The sequence below is a fragment of the Ranitomeya variabilis genome, chromosome 3 (genome assembly GCF_051348905.1).
Source record: "Ranitomeya variabilis isolate aRanVar5 chromosome 3, aRanVar5.hap1, whole genome shotgun sequence".
NCBI classification, from domain to species: Eukaryota; Metazoa; Chordata; class Amphibia; order Anura; family Dendrobatidae; genus Ranitomeya; species Ranitomeya variabilis.
The window spans coordinates 455,496,813-455,514,905 of NC_135234.1; the positions used below are offsets into that span (position 1 = coordinate 455,496,813).

The 18,093-nt window shown below is 42.1% G+C and overlaps 1 protein-coding gene across 2 annotated transcripts in view; it reads right to left on the reverse strand.

Annotated features, from left to right (window-relative positions):
• GCC2 (GRIP and coiled-coil domain containing 2) overlaps nt 1-18,093 on the reverse strand; it is an 83,264-nt gene that overhangs the window by 42,392 nt on the left and 22,779 nt on the right. For both annotated transcript variants that reach the window (XM_077296592.1, XM_077296591.1), the window contains exons 6-8: nt 10,882-13,554; nt 5,039-5,105; nt 3,164-3,264 (exon numbers count right to left, since the gene is read on the reverse strand). In XM_077296592.1, coding sequence (XP_077152707.1) covers nt 3,164-3,264; nt 5,039-5,105; nt 10,882-13,554 — 2,841 coding nt within the window. The remainder of the gene's footprint in view (nt 1-3,163; nt 3,265-5,038; nt 5,106-10,881; nt 13,555-18,093) is intronic.

Sequence of the window (18,093 nt, forward strand, 5' to 3'; positions counted from 1 at the left end):
ACGGATACCTCACATGTGGGGGTAAACCACTGTTTGGGCACATGGTAAGGCTCGGAAGGGAAGGAGCGCCATTTGACTTTTTGAATGAAAAATTATCTCCATCGCTAGCGGACACCATGTCACGTTTGGAGAGCCCCTGTGTGCCTAAACATTGGAGCTCCCCCACAAGTGACCCCATTTTGGAAACTAGACCCCCCAGGGAACTTATCTAGAAGCATAGTGAGCACTTTAAACCCTCAGGTGCTTCACAAATTGATCCGTAAAAATGAAAAAGTACTTTTTTTTCACACAAAATTTCTTTTAGCCTCAATTTTTTCATTTTCACATGGGCAACAGGATAAAATGGATCCTAAAATTTGTTGGGCAATTTCTCCTGAGTACGCCGATACCTCATATGTGGGGGTAAACCACTGTTTGGGTGCACGGCAAGGCTCGGAAGGGAAGGCGCGCCATTTGACTTTTTGAATGGAAAATTAGCTTCAATCGTTAGCGGACGCCATGTCGCGTTTGGAGAGCCCCTGTGTGCCTAAACATTGGAGCTTCCCTACAAGTGACCCCATTTTGGAAACTAGACCCCGCAAGGAACTTATCTAGATGCATAGTGAGCATTTAAAACCCCCAGGTGCTTCACAGAAGTTTATAACACAGAGCCATGAAAATAAAAAAATATTTTTCTTTCCTCAAAAATGATTTTTAGCCCGGAATTTTTTATTTTCCCAAGGGTAATAGGAGAAATTGGACCCCAAATGTTGTTGTCCAGTTTGTCCTGAGTACGATGATACCCCATATGTGGGGGTAAACCACTGTTTGGGCGCACGGCAGGGCTCGGAAGGGAAGGCACGCCATTTGGCTTTTTGAATGAAAAATTAGCTTCAATCATTAGTGGACACCATGTCGCGTTTGGAGAGCCCCTGTGTGCCTAAACATTGGAGCTCCCGCACAAGTGACCCCATTTTGGAAACTAGACCTCCCAAGGAACTAATCTAGATGTGTGGTGAGCACTTTGAACCCCCAAGTGCTTCACAGAAGTTTATAACACAGAGCCATGAAAATAAAAAATAATTTTTCTTTTCTCAAAAATGATTTTTTAGCCCACAATTTTTTATTTTCCCAACGGTAACAGGAGAAATTGGACCCCAAAAGTTGCTGTCCAGTTTCTCCTGAGTACGCCGATACCCCATATGTGGGGTTAAACCACTGTTTGGGCACATGCCGGGGCTCGGAAGGGAAGTAGTGACGATTTGGAATGCAGACTTTGATGGAATGGTCTGCGGGCATCATGTTACGTTTGCAGAGCCCCTGATGTGCCTAAACAGTAGAAACCCCCCACAAGTGACCCCATTTTGGAAACTAGACCCCCCACGGAACTTATCTAGATGTGTGGTGAGCACTTTCAACCCCCAAGTGCTTCACATAAGTTTATAACGCAGAGCCGTGAAAATAAAAAATAATTGTTCTTTCCTCAAAAATTATGTTTTAGCAAGTAATTTTTTATTTTCGCAAGGGTAACAGGAGAAATTGGACCCCAATGGTTGTTGCCCAGTTTGTCCTGATTACGCTGGTACCCCATATGTGGGGGTAAACCACTGTTTGGGCGCACGTCGGGGCTTGGAAGGGAGGGAGCACCATTTGACTTTTTGAACGCAAGATTGGCTGGAATCAATGGTGGTGCCATGTTGCGTTTGGAGACCCCTGATGTGCCTAAACAGTGGAAACCCCTCAATTCTAACTTCAACACTAACCCCAACACACCCCTAACACTAATCCCAACTGTAGCCGTAACCCTAATCACAACCCTAACCCCAACACACCCCTAACCACAACCCTAACCCCAACACACCCGTAACCCTAATCCCAACCCTAACCCTAATCCTAACCCTAATCCAAACCCTAACCCTAATCCCAACCCTAACCACAACTGTAACCCCAAAACACCCCTAACCCTATCCTTAACCCTAACCACAAGCCTAATCTTAACCCTATTTCCAACCCTAGCCCTAATTCCAACCCTAACCCTAAGGCTATGTGCCCACTTTGTGGATTCGTGTGAGATTTTCCGCACCATTTTTGAAAAATCCGCAGGTAAAAGGCACTGCGTTTTACCTGCGGATTTACAGCGGATTTCCAGTGTTTTTTTGTGCGGATTTCACTTGCGGATTCCTATTGAGGAACAGGTGTAAAACGCTGCGGAATCCGCACAAAATTAACATGCTGCGGAAAATACAACACAGCGTTTCCGCACGGTATTTTCCGCACCATGGGCACAGCGGATTTGGTTTTCCATAGGTGTACATGGTACTGTAAACCTGATGGAAAACTGGTACGAATTTGCAGCGGCCAATCCGTTGCGGATCCGCAGCCAAATCCGCACTGTGTGCACATGCCATAACCCTAACCCTACCCCTAACCCTACCCCTAACCCTACCCCTAACCCTAGTTCTAACCCTAGTTCTAACCCTAGTTCTAACCCTAACCCTAGTAGAAAAAGAAAAAAAAATATTTTATTTATTTTTATTATTGTCCCTACCTATGGGGGTGATAAAGGGGGGGTCATTTACTATTTTATCTATTTTGATCACTGCGATATAGCCTATCTGAAACGAATCTGCCGGCCGGCAGATTCGGCGGGCGCACTGCGCATGCGCCCGCCATTTTGGAAGATGGCGGCGCCCATGGAGAAGACGGACCGACACCAGGAGGCCCGGTAAGTATGAGGGGGGGTGATCGGATCACGGGGGGGGGGGACCCGAGCACAGGGGGAGCGGACAGGACGACGGGGGGAGCGGACAGGATGACTTAGGGGGGCGGACCACATAACGGAGGACTGGGGAGGAGATCGGTGGGTGTGGGGGGTACAGATTAGGTTTTCCAGCCATGGCTGGATTGTAATATTTCACCGTTTTTTTGGGTGAAATATTACAAATCGCTCTGATTGGCAGTTTCACTTTCAACAGCCAATCAGAGCGATCGTAGCCACGAGGGGGTGAAGCACCACTCCCCCTGTCCCTGCAGATCGGGTGAAATTGGAGTTAACCCTTTCACCCGATCTGCAGGGACGCGATCCCTCCATGACGCATATGCTGCGTCACAGGTCGGATTGGCACCGACTTTCATGACGCAGAGTATGCGTCAAAGGTCGGGAAGGGGTTAAAGGATTCTTTACCTCTTTTCTATTGGCATCCAGCTCCTTCTTTGCTTTTACAGCGACCGCTTTGATCTTATTACTCTTCTCATCTTTTTCTTTTGCTTCTCGCTCCAGATTTTCTAGAATTAAAGTAAATAAAAACAAAAATGGTTTTTTTTTTGGTAAATTTGTTAAATGTGCCAAAAGATAGTGGTTTCATTAAAAAAAAAAAATAATAAAAAAAATTGGCAACTGCAAAGTGAAAGCACCAACTCATCTCAACATCTGTATAATGCATATCATATTGAAATACAATGTGGATGGAGATAAATAATGGGCACCAGAAAATTACAGCTTCAGGAAGCCCTACTATGTAGAAAAGGGGTATTGGGCATTACAATGACTCCCCGATATGTCTAGCACAATTTTAATGACATGAGGTTGTTTAAAACAAATAACCTTAGAGGTGTTCCTCATGCCAGGCAACCAAATATTCCTATTATAAGTTAGAGGACAGAACCCCCAGAATAAAACCTTCCAGAATGTTTTTATTTAACGAATAGTAAACAGACAATTTCTCCCAACCATTAGATTTCCCAGCAATTCCTCAGTTATTCCCTGCCGTCACAAAGTGCCATCAGGAGACAGAGGCTGCGGTCACTGCCACAGCTCCTGCCCCCTCCATGATACAAACTGCCATTAGTTATGCCCGTTACAGGGCTGGTCCCAGCGCAATGTGACATCTCTTGCAGGGTGGCGCTGATCTCTGCAGGCGGGGTATACTGACACCCACCTTAGCCAGCTTGTTATTGCTGTTCTGAGCAGACAACAGGGAGAGTGCAGTCATTGGGCATATTGTGGAGGGACTAGCCCAGTGACCGCAGCCTCTGCCCCCTGATGACGCTTAGCTTCATTATCCCAGCATGTATTGGGATTCTCAAATGAAGCATCATCAAAAAGGAAGTAGTACCAAAAAAAACAAACAAAAGCAGCTAGTTTTTTTTTTTTTTTCAATTAAAGCATATTGGGAAATAGATAAGATTATGGCACTAAATAGACAGGAATTTAGGAAAAAAATTTCTTTGCACTTCAGACCACCTCTTTAAAATCATGCCTTCCTGCCCTACTGAAGGAGCGGCAACATGGAGAAAATGAACGTATATTCCCTCTGCAGCTGCCTGTTTCCAGTTATTGGGGGCGTCTCAGGGAGCAGTTACAATCACCACTCACTTCACAGTGAGCATGGCTATGATTGCTAGCCGGCACTTTGACAGCTGGCTCTCCACTGTGTGTGCAGATCTGCCTGTCAATCAAAGTACCTAGAAGCAATTCCAGTCACATTCACTGTACAGTGAGCGGGGACCTTTACATCCCACCCCAGGGACTGGAAGCGAGCAGCTGCAGGGAGAACAGAGCGTCAGTTTCTCCCTGTATTCTTGTTTGGAGTAAGCCAAGCAGGCATGAATGTAACCCTATTCCACTTCAGATTACTCGTACATCTGCCGGTAAATAGCGTTTTTAGACATGACACCATGCACAATGTGTTCTGGCCGAAAATGGAACAGTTCAGCAAGGGTTTCTAGGAGGACTTTGATTCAAGAACAAATAGATGTAAAGCCTACAGATGAACTCACGTTACATACAAACATAGCTCTGGTTCACATTGATCCCTTGATTTAGAGTTCCTTTAAGAGATAGTAGAATACTTTACATTTCTTATATAAGGCTTTATTCTAACTGTTCATGTGACGACAACAAATCCTGGTATGATATACACCAGTTTTTTTTCCATGTTTGTATAAAGTAAAGATTTTATAAGTAATTTCAATTTTATGTCAGCACTTCGAACAGACACAAATGAAGAATTTAACACTCGTAAATGTGAAGAAAATATCACCAAACACATTTCTGTACCTATTTTATTTTGAAGATCTGCTAGAAGAGATTTCTGTTCAAGATCCAGTGATTTAGAAAGTAAACCCTAAAAAGAGAATATGAAAAAAATACTCATTTTTAATAGATTTTTAAGAGCTAGAGGCAGGTGGTGACACAATGTAACATTTCTGTTTTTCAATCCTTAAAACCTGAAGACCCATTAGCGCTTACCTAAAGCTTGCAGAAAACATTACATCTCAAGCTTTTAATAGAGGAGATTGCATTAAGTATTCACATTCCAGTAAGTGGCAATGAATTTACCCTTGAAATAACTGGCAGTGCCAGCGATGATGAAAATTATAATTGTACAAACACCGTATCCTCGTTTTTATGATGTACATGGCAATAGGAAGAGAACAGCTCGTCTACAGCATTATAAAATTAATTTAAGTCTGCTGTGTAAACCTTTCAGAACAGAGCAACAAATATTAAAGTGCCCCACCTGTACTGAGGCTGCTGCAGAAAACATAAGGGAATATTCATATGTTGCATTTTTGCCACAAAAACGCAGCATTTTACTGTCCCAGCAAAGTGAATGAGATTTCTGAAATCACATGCACACGCTGCTTATTGTTTTTCCAAGCAGTTTTGAGGCAAGTTCACATTTGCAGCATGTCAATTATTTCAGTGTTTTTGCAGCGTTTCAGATCCATTTTAATAAATGGTGGGGGGGACGCAGCAAAAACGTGCATTTTTTCATGCAGCGTTTTTCCTGCCAAGAGACATTTTTGATGCAGAAATGCATTAAATGTGTGCACATACACCAGCACAGCTGCTTAAAGAAGAATCCCCATCTAAATTGCATTAGGAGACCTAGGACTCATGCGGAAGTCCGTGGACATCGGGACCGGCTGCAGGTCTCCTGACCAGAGCATGATAGATGGATAGATAGATAGATAGATAGATAGACAGATAGATAGATAGATAGATAGATAGATAGACAGATAGATAGACAGACCATAAGTTTGGACACGCCTTCTCATTTAAAGATTTTTCTGTATTTTCATGACTATAAAAATTGTACATTCACACTGAAGGCATCAATACTATGAATTAACCCATGTGGAATTATATACTTAACTAAAAAGTGTGAAACAACTGAAATTATGTCTTATATTCTAGGTTCTTCAAAGTAGCCACCTTTCATAGTCATGAAAATACAGAAAAATCTTTAAATGAGGTGTGTGCAAACTTTTGGTCTGCACTGTATATATATATATATATATATATATTATATATATATATATATATATATATATATATATATATATATATATACTAGCTGTACTACCCGGCTTCGCCCGGGTTAATGACTGCTGTTAGCAAAATAGAATGTGTTAACAAAAATTTATTCTGCACACAAAAACCACAAAACAAATAGATAGAAATGTAATTATTAAAAGGCAAAAACTAAGCTAATAGAAGAATTTCACAACATATATTAGCTTTGTTATACTGAGAATGTCTTTGTTGCCTATATTAACCAATCAGAGCTCAGGTTAATTAACTGTAGCAAAATAGAAGCTGAGCTGTGATTGGTTGCTATTGGCAGCCTGATAAATCCCCAGCCAACAGGAAGCCCTCCCCCTTGGCAGTATATATTAGCTCACACATACACATAATAGACAGGCCATGTGACTGACAGCTGCCGTATTTCCTATATGGTACATTTGTTGCTCTTGTAGTTTGTCTGCTTATTAATCAGATTTTTATTTTTGAAGGACAATACCAGACTTGTGTGTGTTTTAGGGTGAGTTTCATGTGTCAAGTTGTGTGTGTTGAGTTGCGTGTGGCGACATGCATGTAGCGACTTTTGTGAGATGAGTTTTGTGTGGTGACATGCGTGTAGCAACATTTTGTGTGTCGAGTTGCATGTGACAGGTTAGTGTAGCAAGTTGTGTGCAGCAAGATTTGTGCATGGCGAGTTTTGCGCGTGGCGAGTTTTATGTGTGGTGCGTTTTGAGTATGTGCAAGTTTTATGTGAGGCAACTTTTGCATGTGGTGCAACTTTTGTACATGTGGCAATTTTTCTGTGTGTGCAAGTTTTGCATGAGGTGAGTTTTCCATGAGGTGAGTTTTGCACGTGTGGCGAGTTTTGCGTGAGCCTAGTTTTGCATATGGCGAGTTTTGCATGTAGCGAGTTTTGCGCGTTGCGAGTTTTGAGTGGTGACTTTTGTGTTTCGACTTTTATGTGGCGAGGTTGGTGTGTGTGTGGTGAAATGTGTGCTGAGGGTGGTATATGTGTTCAAGCACGTGGTAGTGTGTGGCGCATTTTGTGTTTGTGTTCACATCCCAGTGTGTGGTGAGTATCCCATGTCGGGGCCCCACCTTAGCAACTGTACGGTATATACTCTTTGGCACCATCGCTCTCATTCTTTAAGTCCTCATTGTTCACATCTGGCAGCTGTCAATTTTCCTCCAACACTTTTCCCTTCACTTTTTCCCCATTATGTAGATAGGGGCAAAATTGTTTGGTGAATTGGAATGCGCGGGGTTAAAATTTCACCTCACAACATAGCCTATGACGCTCTCGGGGTCCAGACGTGTGACTGTGCAAAATTTTGTGGCTGTAGCTGCGACGGTGCAGATGCCAATCCCGGACATACACACATACATACATACACACATTCAGCTTTATATATTAGATATACCTGTATGTAATCTCCTGTATATAGTATATACCTGTGTGTCATCTCACCTATATATAGTATATATCTGTGTGTCATCTCCTTCTGTATATAGTATATACCTGTATGTCATCTCCTCCTATACATAGCATATACCTGTATGTCATCTCCTCCTGTATATACTATATACCTGTAGGTAATCTGCTCCTGTATATAGTATATACCTGTGTGTCATCTCCTCCTGTATATAGTATATACCTGTATGTCATCTCCTCCTGTATGTAGTATGTACCTGTATGTCATCTCCTCCTCTATATAGTATATACCTGTGTGTCATCTCTCCTGTATATAGTATATATCTGTGTGTCATCTCCTCCTGTATATAGCATATACCTGTGTGTCATCTCCCCTGTAAATAGTATATACCTGTGTGTCATCTCCTCCTGTATATAGTATATAACTGTATGTCATCTCCTCCTGTATTAGCCCTCGTTCACACGTTATTTGGTCAGTATTTTTACCTCAGTATTTGTAAGCTAAAATGGCAGCCTGATAAATCCCCAGCCAACAGTAAGCCCTCCCCCTGGCAGTATATATTAGCTCACACATACACATAATAGACTGGTCATGTGACTGACAGCTGCCGGATTCCTATATGGTACATTTGTTGCTCTTGTAGTTTGTCTGCTTATTAATCAGATTTTTATTTTTGAAGGATAATACCAGACTTGTGTGTGTTTTAGGGCGAGTTTCGTGTGTCAAGTTGTGTGTGTTGAGTTGCGTGTGGCGACATGCATGTAGGGACTTTTGTGAGATGAGTTTTGTGTGGCGACATGTGTGTAGCAACTTTTTGTGTGTCGAGTTGCATGTGACAGGTTAGTGTAGCAAGTTGTGTGCAGCAAGTTTTGCGCATGGCGAGTTTTGCGCGTGGCGAGTTTTATGTGTGGTGCCTTTTGAGTATGTGCAAGTTTTGTGTGAGGCAACTTTTGCATGTGTTGCAACTTTTGTGTATGTGGCAATTTTTCTGCGTGTGGCAATTTTTCTGCGTGTGCAAGTTTTGCGTGTGGCGAGTTTTCCATGAGGTGAGTTTTGCACGTGTGGCGAATTTTGCATGTGGAGATTTTTGCGCGTGGCGAGTTTTGAGCGGCGACTTTTGTGTTTCTACTTTTATGTGGTGAGGTTGGTGTATGTGTGGTGAAATGTGCGCTGAGGGTGGTATATGTGTTCGAGCACGTGGTAGTGTGTGGCGCATTTTGTGTGTGTGTTCATATCCCCGTGGTGGTGTGGTGATTATCCCATGTCGGGGCCCCACCTTAGCAACTGTACAGTATATACTCTTTGGCGCCATCACTCTCATTCTTTAAGTCCCCCTTGTTCACATCTGGCAGCTGTTAATTTGCCTCCAACACTTTTCCTTTCATATTTTCCCCATTATGTAGATAGGGGCAAAAATGTTTGGTGAATTGGAAAGCGCGGGGTTAAAATTTCACCTCACAACATAGCCTATGACGCTCTCGGGGTCCAGACGTGTGACTGTGCAAATTTTTGTGCCTGTAGCTGCGACGCCTCCAACACTTTTCCTTTCACTTTTTCCCCATTATGTAGATAGGGGCAAAATTGTTTGGTGAATTGGAAAGCGCGGGGTTAAAATTTCACCTCACAACATAGCCTATGACGCTCTCGGGGTCCAGACGTGTGACTGTGCAAAATTTTGTGGCTGTAGCTGCGACGGTTCAGATGCCAATCCCGGACATACATACATACATACATACACACACACACACATTCAGCTTTATATATTAGATAGATTATATATATATATATATATATATATATATATATATATATATATATATATATATATATATATATATATATATATATATATATATATATATATATATATATATATATATATATATATATATATGTGAGGCTGTCACATTAGGACCCCGATACGTGTGGGCCTGATATGAGGAAATTATAATTGACACAAAAACTGGTGGGGCGACTGTGCAGCGCAGTCCAACATGTCGGTACAATCTAAGCAGCTGAAATATAAATGAAAAGCCAGCTTTGCTAGCAAGCTGGAATTAGGCGCAGCAGAAAATGTGAACATCCCCTCCATGCCCTGCCAATACACAAACACATTCCCTTTAAAAAAAAAACTATCAAAAAAGGAAAAAAAAATAGAGGAGATGGCAATAATAGTTATTTTTAAGAAAAAACAACAGCTTTTGAAATGCACAAGCTTTAATCTGTTTAAGATTCTTGTACACAGCAATATTACAGATCCATATGATAGCGCCCGTTCCCTACTACGTGTATTTGCATTTTATATAGGGGAACAGGATATAGAGATATATGTTTTTTATTTTATTTTTAACAGGGTCTCACATAGAATTTTGCAGCTGTAACAGCTATATGTTGACATTACTTCCTAAGCGCCCACAGGCCCCATGCATCTGTAGCATGCTATGACCATACCCTGGGCTTGTATACCTTTTCTTTCACTATATAGAAAAGCATAATTTACTATCCTTTATCATGAAGAGGGTTGCTGTAAAAAAAAAAAAAAAACCCTGCTAAAAGTACTTCATTACAAAATGGAAAGTCCACAGTGAACATCTGCAGCTTTTCCAGATCATCATCAGCATGCTGCAGAGGGAAAAGCACTAAAGGCTGATTTACAACAAGCATTACATAAGAATGGAATGCTCATTTCTGATTATCGGTCAGTGTAAACATGCTGCCAAATAGCCGATTAATAAGAAAAATTACTGATTGGAATATGCATGCTGGCATGAAAATTATTACAGATTAGCAAATCAATGCACAGGACAAAAGGTCCAGGGGACGCTGGTTGGGAGCCCTGCAAACCACCCCTTACCTGACGACATCCACGACAGCTCTTATGATTAGTGGGCCCAGCACGTCATTCATAGTGATGAAATCATGTTGGGCCTACAAATCAAAAGAGGCAGCAGCAATTCCAGCAGGTTCCTATCGATAGACTATTAACTTGGCCGCTGGACTGGTGTCCTGCAAATAAATATGCTCAACATATGTAAACATGGGCTGATTTCTGCCCAGAAACAAGTGCTGATTTTTTGGGCCACAAATAACCCCCTCTAATAATAATCAAATAAAATTCTTACATGGAGAATATGTCAAGCACAGGCTGATGTGCCTTACCTCGCCATCAGTCACATCTTCCAAACCCTCCTTGTGTTTTACCATTAAAGCCTCTTGTGCTCGTTCACTAGACGCTACGTCAGCATGCTTTTCCTTCTGTAGAGCATTCAGGTCTGCGGTTAAACTTTCTATACAAGACAGCAAGTCGTGATTATCCAGTTTTGATTTTTCAAGCGTATGCTTCATGTCTAGCAGATCTCCTTGGAGTGCTTCTTTGTCTCTCAGCGTCTCCTCCAGCTCTTCTTTCAATAGTACCTTTTCTTTAGAGTAGTCACTCAACAGGGCTCTCAGATCTGAGCACTGCATTTCGTATTCATCATGGAGCCTCTCAAGCTGAGCAGATGTCTCCTTTTTCTGCAAGATTAGATTTTCCTTTTCTTCCTTTAGTTGGAGAACAGCTTTGTTAATATTTTCAAGCAGTGTCGTGAAATCTTGATCTGTGCACTCAATGGTCAGTACATCCTGAAGAATATAAAGCTGTTGTCCAAATGTTTCTATATGCAGTTCTTTACTTGTAAGAAGCCTGGTTACTTCATCATTCTCCTCTGATATCAGTTGCACCTTCTTTCTCAAGTCACCTAGCTCTTCAGTGGAAGAGAGACAGCGACTGTGTTCAGATCTAAGTCTATCAAAGTCGTTAGCCAGAACGTTCTTCTCTTCACAGAGTTGCGATACTTCATCTTGCCACCTTCTAGAGTCAGTCTCTGTCTTTTGTTTGTCAAGATGCAAGCTGTCTATTTGCTGCTGGAGATTTTTCATTTCTTCTAAACTCTGCTCATTAGTACTCAATTTCTGTGTCAACTCCTCAACCTTTTGCTCCAAATGTGCAATAAACGTGACATGACTTTCTGCTTCTTGCTGGTAGCCCAAAGCCTTCATCTGCTCACTCTTCAACATTTCCTGAATGTCAAGAAGTTCTTTGTTTGCATGCTCCTTGCTAGAAGATTGCTCGGTGTTTCGCCTGGTTGTCTCCTCTATTTTCAGTTGGAGATCTTTTAATAATTGTTCTTTGGCATGTAAATTTGCTGTGACCTCTTCATTTTTTTGCTGCCACCATGTAATTTGGAGTTGATGATCTTCAATGTCACTTTGATTGGATGGCAGGACAGATTCTTGGAGTTTTTCTGTCAGTTCCTCAACAGTTTTCTTGAGTTGCGCATTAAGTGCAGCCTGGTTCTCAGCCTCTCGCTGCATTGCTTCCACAGCGACTTGCTCGCTCTTGTACATTTCTTGCAGTTTTTGAATCTCTTCATGGAGAACAGATATCTCAGCATTTTGATGGCTATCTTCATTTATTTTAATCTGCAGCTCTTTTATGAGCTCCTCTTTCTGATGCAGAGATGCTATATGTTCTTCATTATTCTCGTGCAACTTGGAGATCTTGACTTGCAGTTCTTCACACTCACTTTCCTTTGATGCCAGCCCATCAACTTTACCTTGGAGTTGATTAACTGTTTCGAGAAGGTCATTTTTGTCCTTGTAGGCAGCTCTCAGTTTCTGCTGAAGCTCATGGACATCAGTGGCCTGCTGATTCTTCATTGTCTCAAACTCTCGGCTGATCTTGCCAGCAGAATCCTGAAGTTCTGCCTGAAGGCTAACAAACGTTTCCCGCAAGTTCTCATAGCTGTTGACTGCCTCTTCCTTTTCATGATGAAGTTTTTCACACTGCTCCTTTAAAATGTGAATTTCATGGACAAAAGACAATTTCTCATCTTCATACCGTGACAGTATTGACTGTTTCAGCTCGTACATTTCTTTCTTGTGCTGATCTCTCATGCCCTGAATATCTATGGTTTTTTGCTGGGACAACTGTCTGTACTCTTCTTTCGTGGACTGAAGTTCAGTCTTTAATTTCTCGATTAGACTATGATACTCCTCTATAGCAAGCTGAAGCTCATTTATCTTAAACTCTAATTCTTCGCGCTCATGGAAATATTCACTCTTTAAGTGCTGTACTTCCCTCTCCAGACCGATCTTTAGATTGTTTGTGTAGGTAAGTTCATCATGCAAGAGACTTTGTCGTGAATCCAATTCTTTGACTGCAGATTTTAGCTTCTGGACTTCATTATCTTCACTTTCAGTTGTAACATTTTGTTCTTTGGATACGTCATTATTTTGCCTCAATTTATTGTCCTCTTCGAGCATTTTATCTCGTTCAAGATATTGATTAATTATTTCTTGTAATGTACTTTTCTCTTTCTCAGATTCATTGGTGGAAGACTCAAGCTCATGCATTAGGTTTGATACTTCTTCTTTGTGCAAAGCTTGTAACTCTAAGATTTTTGCATGAAGATCTTGAATCTCACTAAAATACTGTTCTGAAGCGGCTTGGGCATCTTTCAGTTTAGCCATTCCATTATCCTTCTCTTCCGTAAGAGAATCCAGGTCTTTCTGCAAATAAGAGATCCTTTCTTCATAGTCCTGATGCATACGTTGGTGCTCTTTCTCCAACTTTGTTACATGTTTGTCTCGTTCTTCTTGTTGGCTCAGTCTTTCGGTAAACTCCTTCTGTTTCATAAGTGCATCTTGTAGTTCTTTCTTTAAAGTATCTACATCTTCTTTGTGATTGATTTGGGACTGTGACAAGTCACTTTTTAATGCTGCTATTTCTGCTAGGAGAGTATTGTTGGAATGCTCCAGATGTTGTAGTTCACTAGCTTTCTTGGCAGTATCCTATAAAAACATATTCAATATATCGTTAATAGATCATCATATGGAATGTATTTTTTGCTTTGAGGGAAAAAAAGGTTTCCGAATACATTCACTAAATAATTATCAGCGATATCACAGAGTATGTGAGGAATTGCAGAGCTGGAAAAGAAGTGGAATTGAAACACCGAGGAAGCTTCAAGACTTGAGGGTCACTAACAGAGATGAGCGAATTTGATCGGGTCAGGGCTTATTTGGCAAGCTATAGTGGTTACCAAATAACCTGCAGAGGGAACCCGGCTTCCTGGATTGCGCTGGCTCATCAGTTGTTCGGCTCCACAGCTACATGCGGGTGTGTGACAGTCACGACACATGCATGGAGAGCATGATCATTGTCACACAGCAGCGAAACATGCAGCTGTGGAGCCGAACAACTGATCAGCCGGCGTGATCAAGGAAGCCGGGTTCCCTCTGCAGCTTATTCGGTAAGCGCTATAGCTTGCCGAATAAGCCCTGACCCGATCAAATTCGCTCATCTCTAGTCACCAACATGTAAACAAAACTAAATCAGGCCAAATATTTTCTGGAAAGCCACTCCCTTAAATCTTCTATAAACTTGCACTCAGATAGGCAAAGTGTAAATGTTATTTGTAGGTTGAGAAGATGAAGCTACATCTTCTGGAAAAAGAACATTACCTTATAATTACACAGCCTGCCTAAAGATTGTCGTTTGATCAAATTTATTAAAGGGAGTCTGTCACCCCAAAATTCGAGTATGAGCTGCGGCCACCGGCATCAGGGGCTTATCTACAGCATTCTGTAATACTGTAGATAAGCCCCCGATGTACCCTGAAAGATAAGAAAAACAGGTTAGATTATACTCACTTGGGCAGGCGGTCCCGGTTCGGGTCTGATGGACATCGCGGTCTGGGTCCGGCGCCTCCCATCTTCATACGACGACATCCTCTTCTTTTCTTCCTGTTGCGGCTCCAGCGCAGGCGTACTTTATCTGCCCTGTTGAGGGTAGAGCAAAGTACTGCAGTGTGCAGGCGCCAGGAAAGGTCAGAGAGGCCCAGCGCCTTCGCACTGCAGTACTTTGCTCTGCCCTCAACAGGGCAGATAAAGTACGCCTGCGCAGGATCCGCAATGGGAAGAAAAGAAGAGGACGTCATTGTATGAAGATGGGAGGCGCCGGACCCAGATCGCGACACCCACCGGACCCGGACCGCCCCTGGGTGAGTATAATCTAACCTGTTTTTCTTATCTTTCAGGGTACACCAGGGGCTTATCTACAGCATTACAGAATGCTGTAGATAAGCCCCTGATGCCGGTGGCCACAGCTCATACTCGAATTTTGGGGTGACAGACTCCCTTGTTTTTCTGATTAGGGAAAAGATCTATTACACAGCTGCAGTTAATTTTAAAACTGTGCATTACTGACACTCCCCAAGCCCAGCGTTGGGCCTCTGCTAAAGCTGTCTGCTATTGTCTGCAGCGCTAACATCAAATCAACAGCGCTGCAGCCTATAACTATGCGCAGTGTCTCTGCCGGAGTTCAGTGCTCTTGTTGTGGAGCTCAGTTATTGGCTGCAGCACTGTCGGTGCCAAATCAGTGCTGCAGACAATAACAGACAACGGTAGCAGCAGACCCGGTAAGGGTGAGAAAGGAACATTTTGCTTGGGAGAGATCATTATTATCCAGGAGAAACAAAGCCAACTTCGACCAGTTAATAGGTAAGCCAGAAGACACCCCAAACCTTTCAATGGTTCCATTATAGTTAAAAGAAAGATACTGACATTATTAACAAATAGCAACAAATCATATGCATACAGGGCAATCCACTCCTCTTTACCTACATAGTTAAAGCCCTTAATCCCTGGGTGGCTTCTAATAATAGAGGTAAAGGGTTCTACTGAAATAGTAGAATTACCCATTTGATGAAATTTGGCCCAAATCCCATTCCCTTTACCAATGCACAAATATATTTCCACTCTACACTATCAAATACCTTTGTGGCACCGGATCGGATGGTGCTGCTTACAGATTTAAAAATAACCTGTGTCGATTAATAGTAGTTGATTTGGAAGGCATGAAGCCAGCCTAATCAGGGTGAATTACCGATGTTATAACGGGACTCGGCCTGTTTGCGAGAATTTTGGCAAGGATCTTAACATCAAAAGTCAGTAGTGAAAGGAGTCTATAGGAGTCTGGCAATTCCTCATCTTTTCCATCTTTGGGCAGGACAACTATTGGTAATACATCCTCAACAGCGCAGTATTAATCATCTCCAGATAATGAGGCAGCAGTTAAATATTTTAGACCTCTCTACTGGATGGTCGTCGGGCTAAAGAGTTTCATTATTTTGAATTCCCCCGCTGCCCATTGAATCTCTTCCATAGAAATGGGCAAATCCAAAAGATCGCTATCTCCCTCACCCAAAGCTGAGAGGCCAATCCTACCTAGCCAAGTATTGTTAATTCTGCGCGTGAGTACTCCAACCCTGACAAACTGGTATAGAAACTGTCCAAAGTCTGCAGAATTTGGGGAGTTTGAGTGCTGATCCTTCGTTCCACATCTCTCTGCTGATGTATAAAGGCATTGTTTCTGAGCTTAGGCCAGTTTAGCTAATAAGCGGCCAACAGTTTCCCCCTCCTCATAAAATTATTGCTTTAAAAACAGCTTTTTTCCAATTGAAATGCTCGTAGTTGTTTTCGGGCCACTTTCCAAAGCTCCCTATTCATAGGATTATTATGCTGGGAAAACAATATTTCAGTTTCTCGGACCTTACTATTAAGTTCAACACCTCTTTTTTGTGAATTGTCTTTTATAAACTTAATCTAACTGACCAATACCCCTCTCAAAAAAGCTTTCACGGCATCCCAAATTACATTAATAGGGGTCGAGCCTAAATTACTATTAAAAAGTTCAAAAATCCTCTCTTTAATATTAGGACAATTGATAACCTTAAGCCAGAATGAGTTGTTTCCGGTCCTTGTAATAGCCAAGGACTAACGGGGCCATTTGTACTTGAGGCCAGAAAGGAGAGTGGCCTGAATGAAAAAGGAAGAGAAAATAGCATGCCCCAATACTTTGTGTGAAATCAAACTAAATTTTATTCCATCTTGATTAATCAAACAGAATACTGTACTATGGCGCATACTCCATAGAAAACATCTGACGCGTTTCTGTCTTGTAGCTGCCCTTCGTGATAGTGAATGAGAGGAGAGAGGTATGATAAAGATCTGGGGAGATACTTTTGGTGACTAAAGAAGTCATATATGAGCATTGCATTAGTCCAGATCAAGCACAAGAAAAGACCCTTGCATTTGGGAACTATTCCCTCCAGATGTCAGGTAGTCCCACCTCCCCAATAAGGCAACCAAAGGGGGACAGATTGTCAGCTCCCAAAAATAAACCTCTGTGAGGATTACAGATGTTACTAAAATCTTCCAAAACTGCCAGGACAATGTCTGCCCATGCTGCAAGTATGAATATGGGGGACGAACATAGACCACGACAATAATGCATTAAAAGTGTGAGATTTTGCACCTAACCCCATAAATCTGCCACCATTATCTTTGAAGGAGTCAATGGACATAAACTGTATGCTTCTATGTACAATCAATAAGGCCGACTCCCCTAGAATAATTAGTATGGAACGAATACAAGGTATGACCCATCCAGGACCTATGTTATAAACTAATAGACTAATTTATTAGATGCGTCTCCCGTAGCCCTATTATTGCGGGGTTAACTTTTTAATTAGTGATCAGCAAACGTGCCTGGATAAGGTGTTATATGAGCACGCTCGTACGTTAATAGAGGATCTTCGGTGTACATTTATACTATGTTCAAGTTGTCGCAGCTGAATATCTCACAGCTTCTTGATGTCCGCAACATGCAGGGATTGGCTAACAAACAGGCAGTCCTGGAAAACAACCACGAGACATGCAGCCACGGTGACTAGAACATAGTATTTGAGCACGCCGAAGATCCTCTATTAGCGGACGAGCGTAGTCGGGTAACACCTTATCCGGGCACCCTCGCTCATCACTATTTTTAATGTATTCAAGAATTGTGCATCTAACACCCTGCATCTCTAATGGTATAGGGTTGCATTAGTGCCTCAGGCATGGGCAGCTTACACATCTTGAAGGACACTATCAATGCTGACCATTATAGAGAGGTTCTACAACATTTGCTCCCATCCAGACAAAGTCTATTTCAGAGAAGGGCTCGCATATTTCAACAAGACAATGCAAAACCACATACTGGATCAAGCACAACAGCATGGATTGACAGAAGAAGAGTTTGGGTGATGAACTGGTCGCCTGCGGTCCAGACCTTTCACCAATAGCAAACCTTTAGAAGTTTGGTAGAAAACAATATGAAACAAAACATCCATCAAAGACGACTCAAGACTGTGGAGCAGCTAGAATTCTATATGGGACAACATTCCTCTCCCAATACTCCAGAACTCGGTCTCTTCACTTCCCAGGCGTTTACATACTGCTGTAAGAGGGGATACTACACAATGATAAGACATGGCCCTGACCCAACAT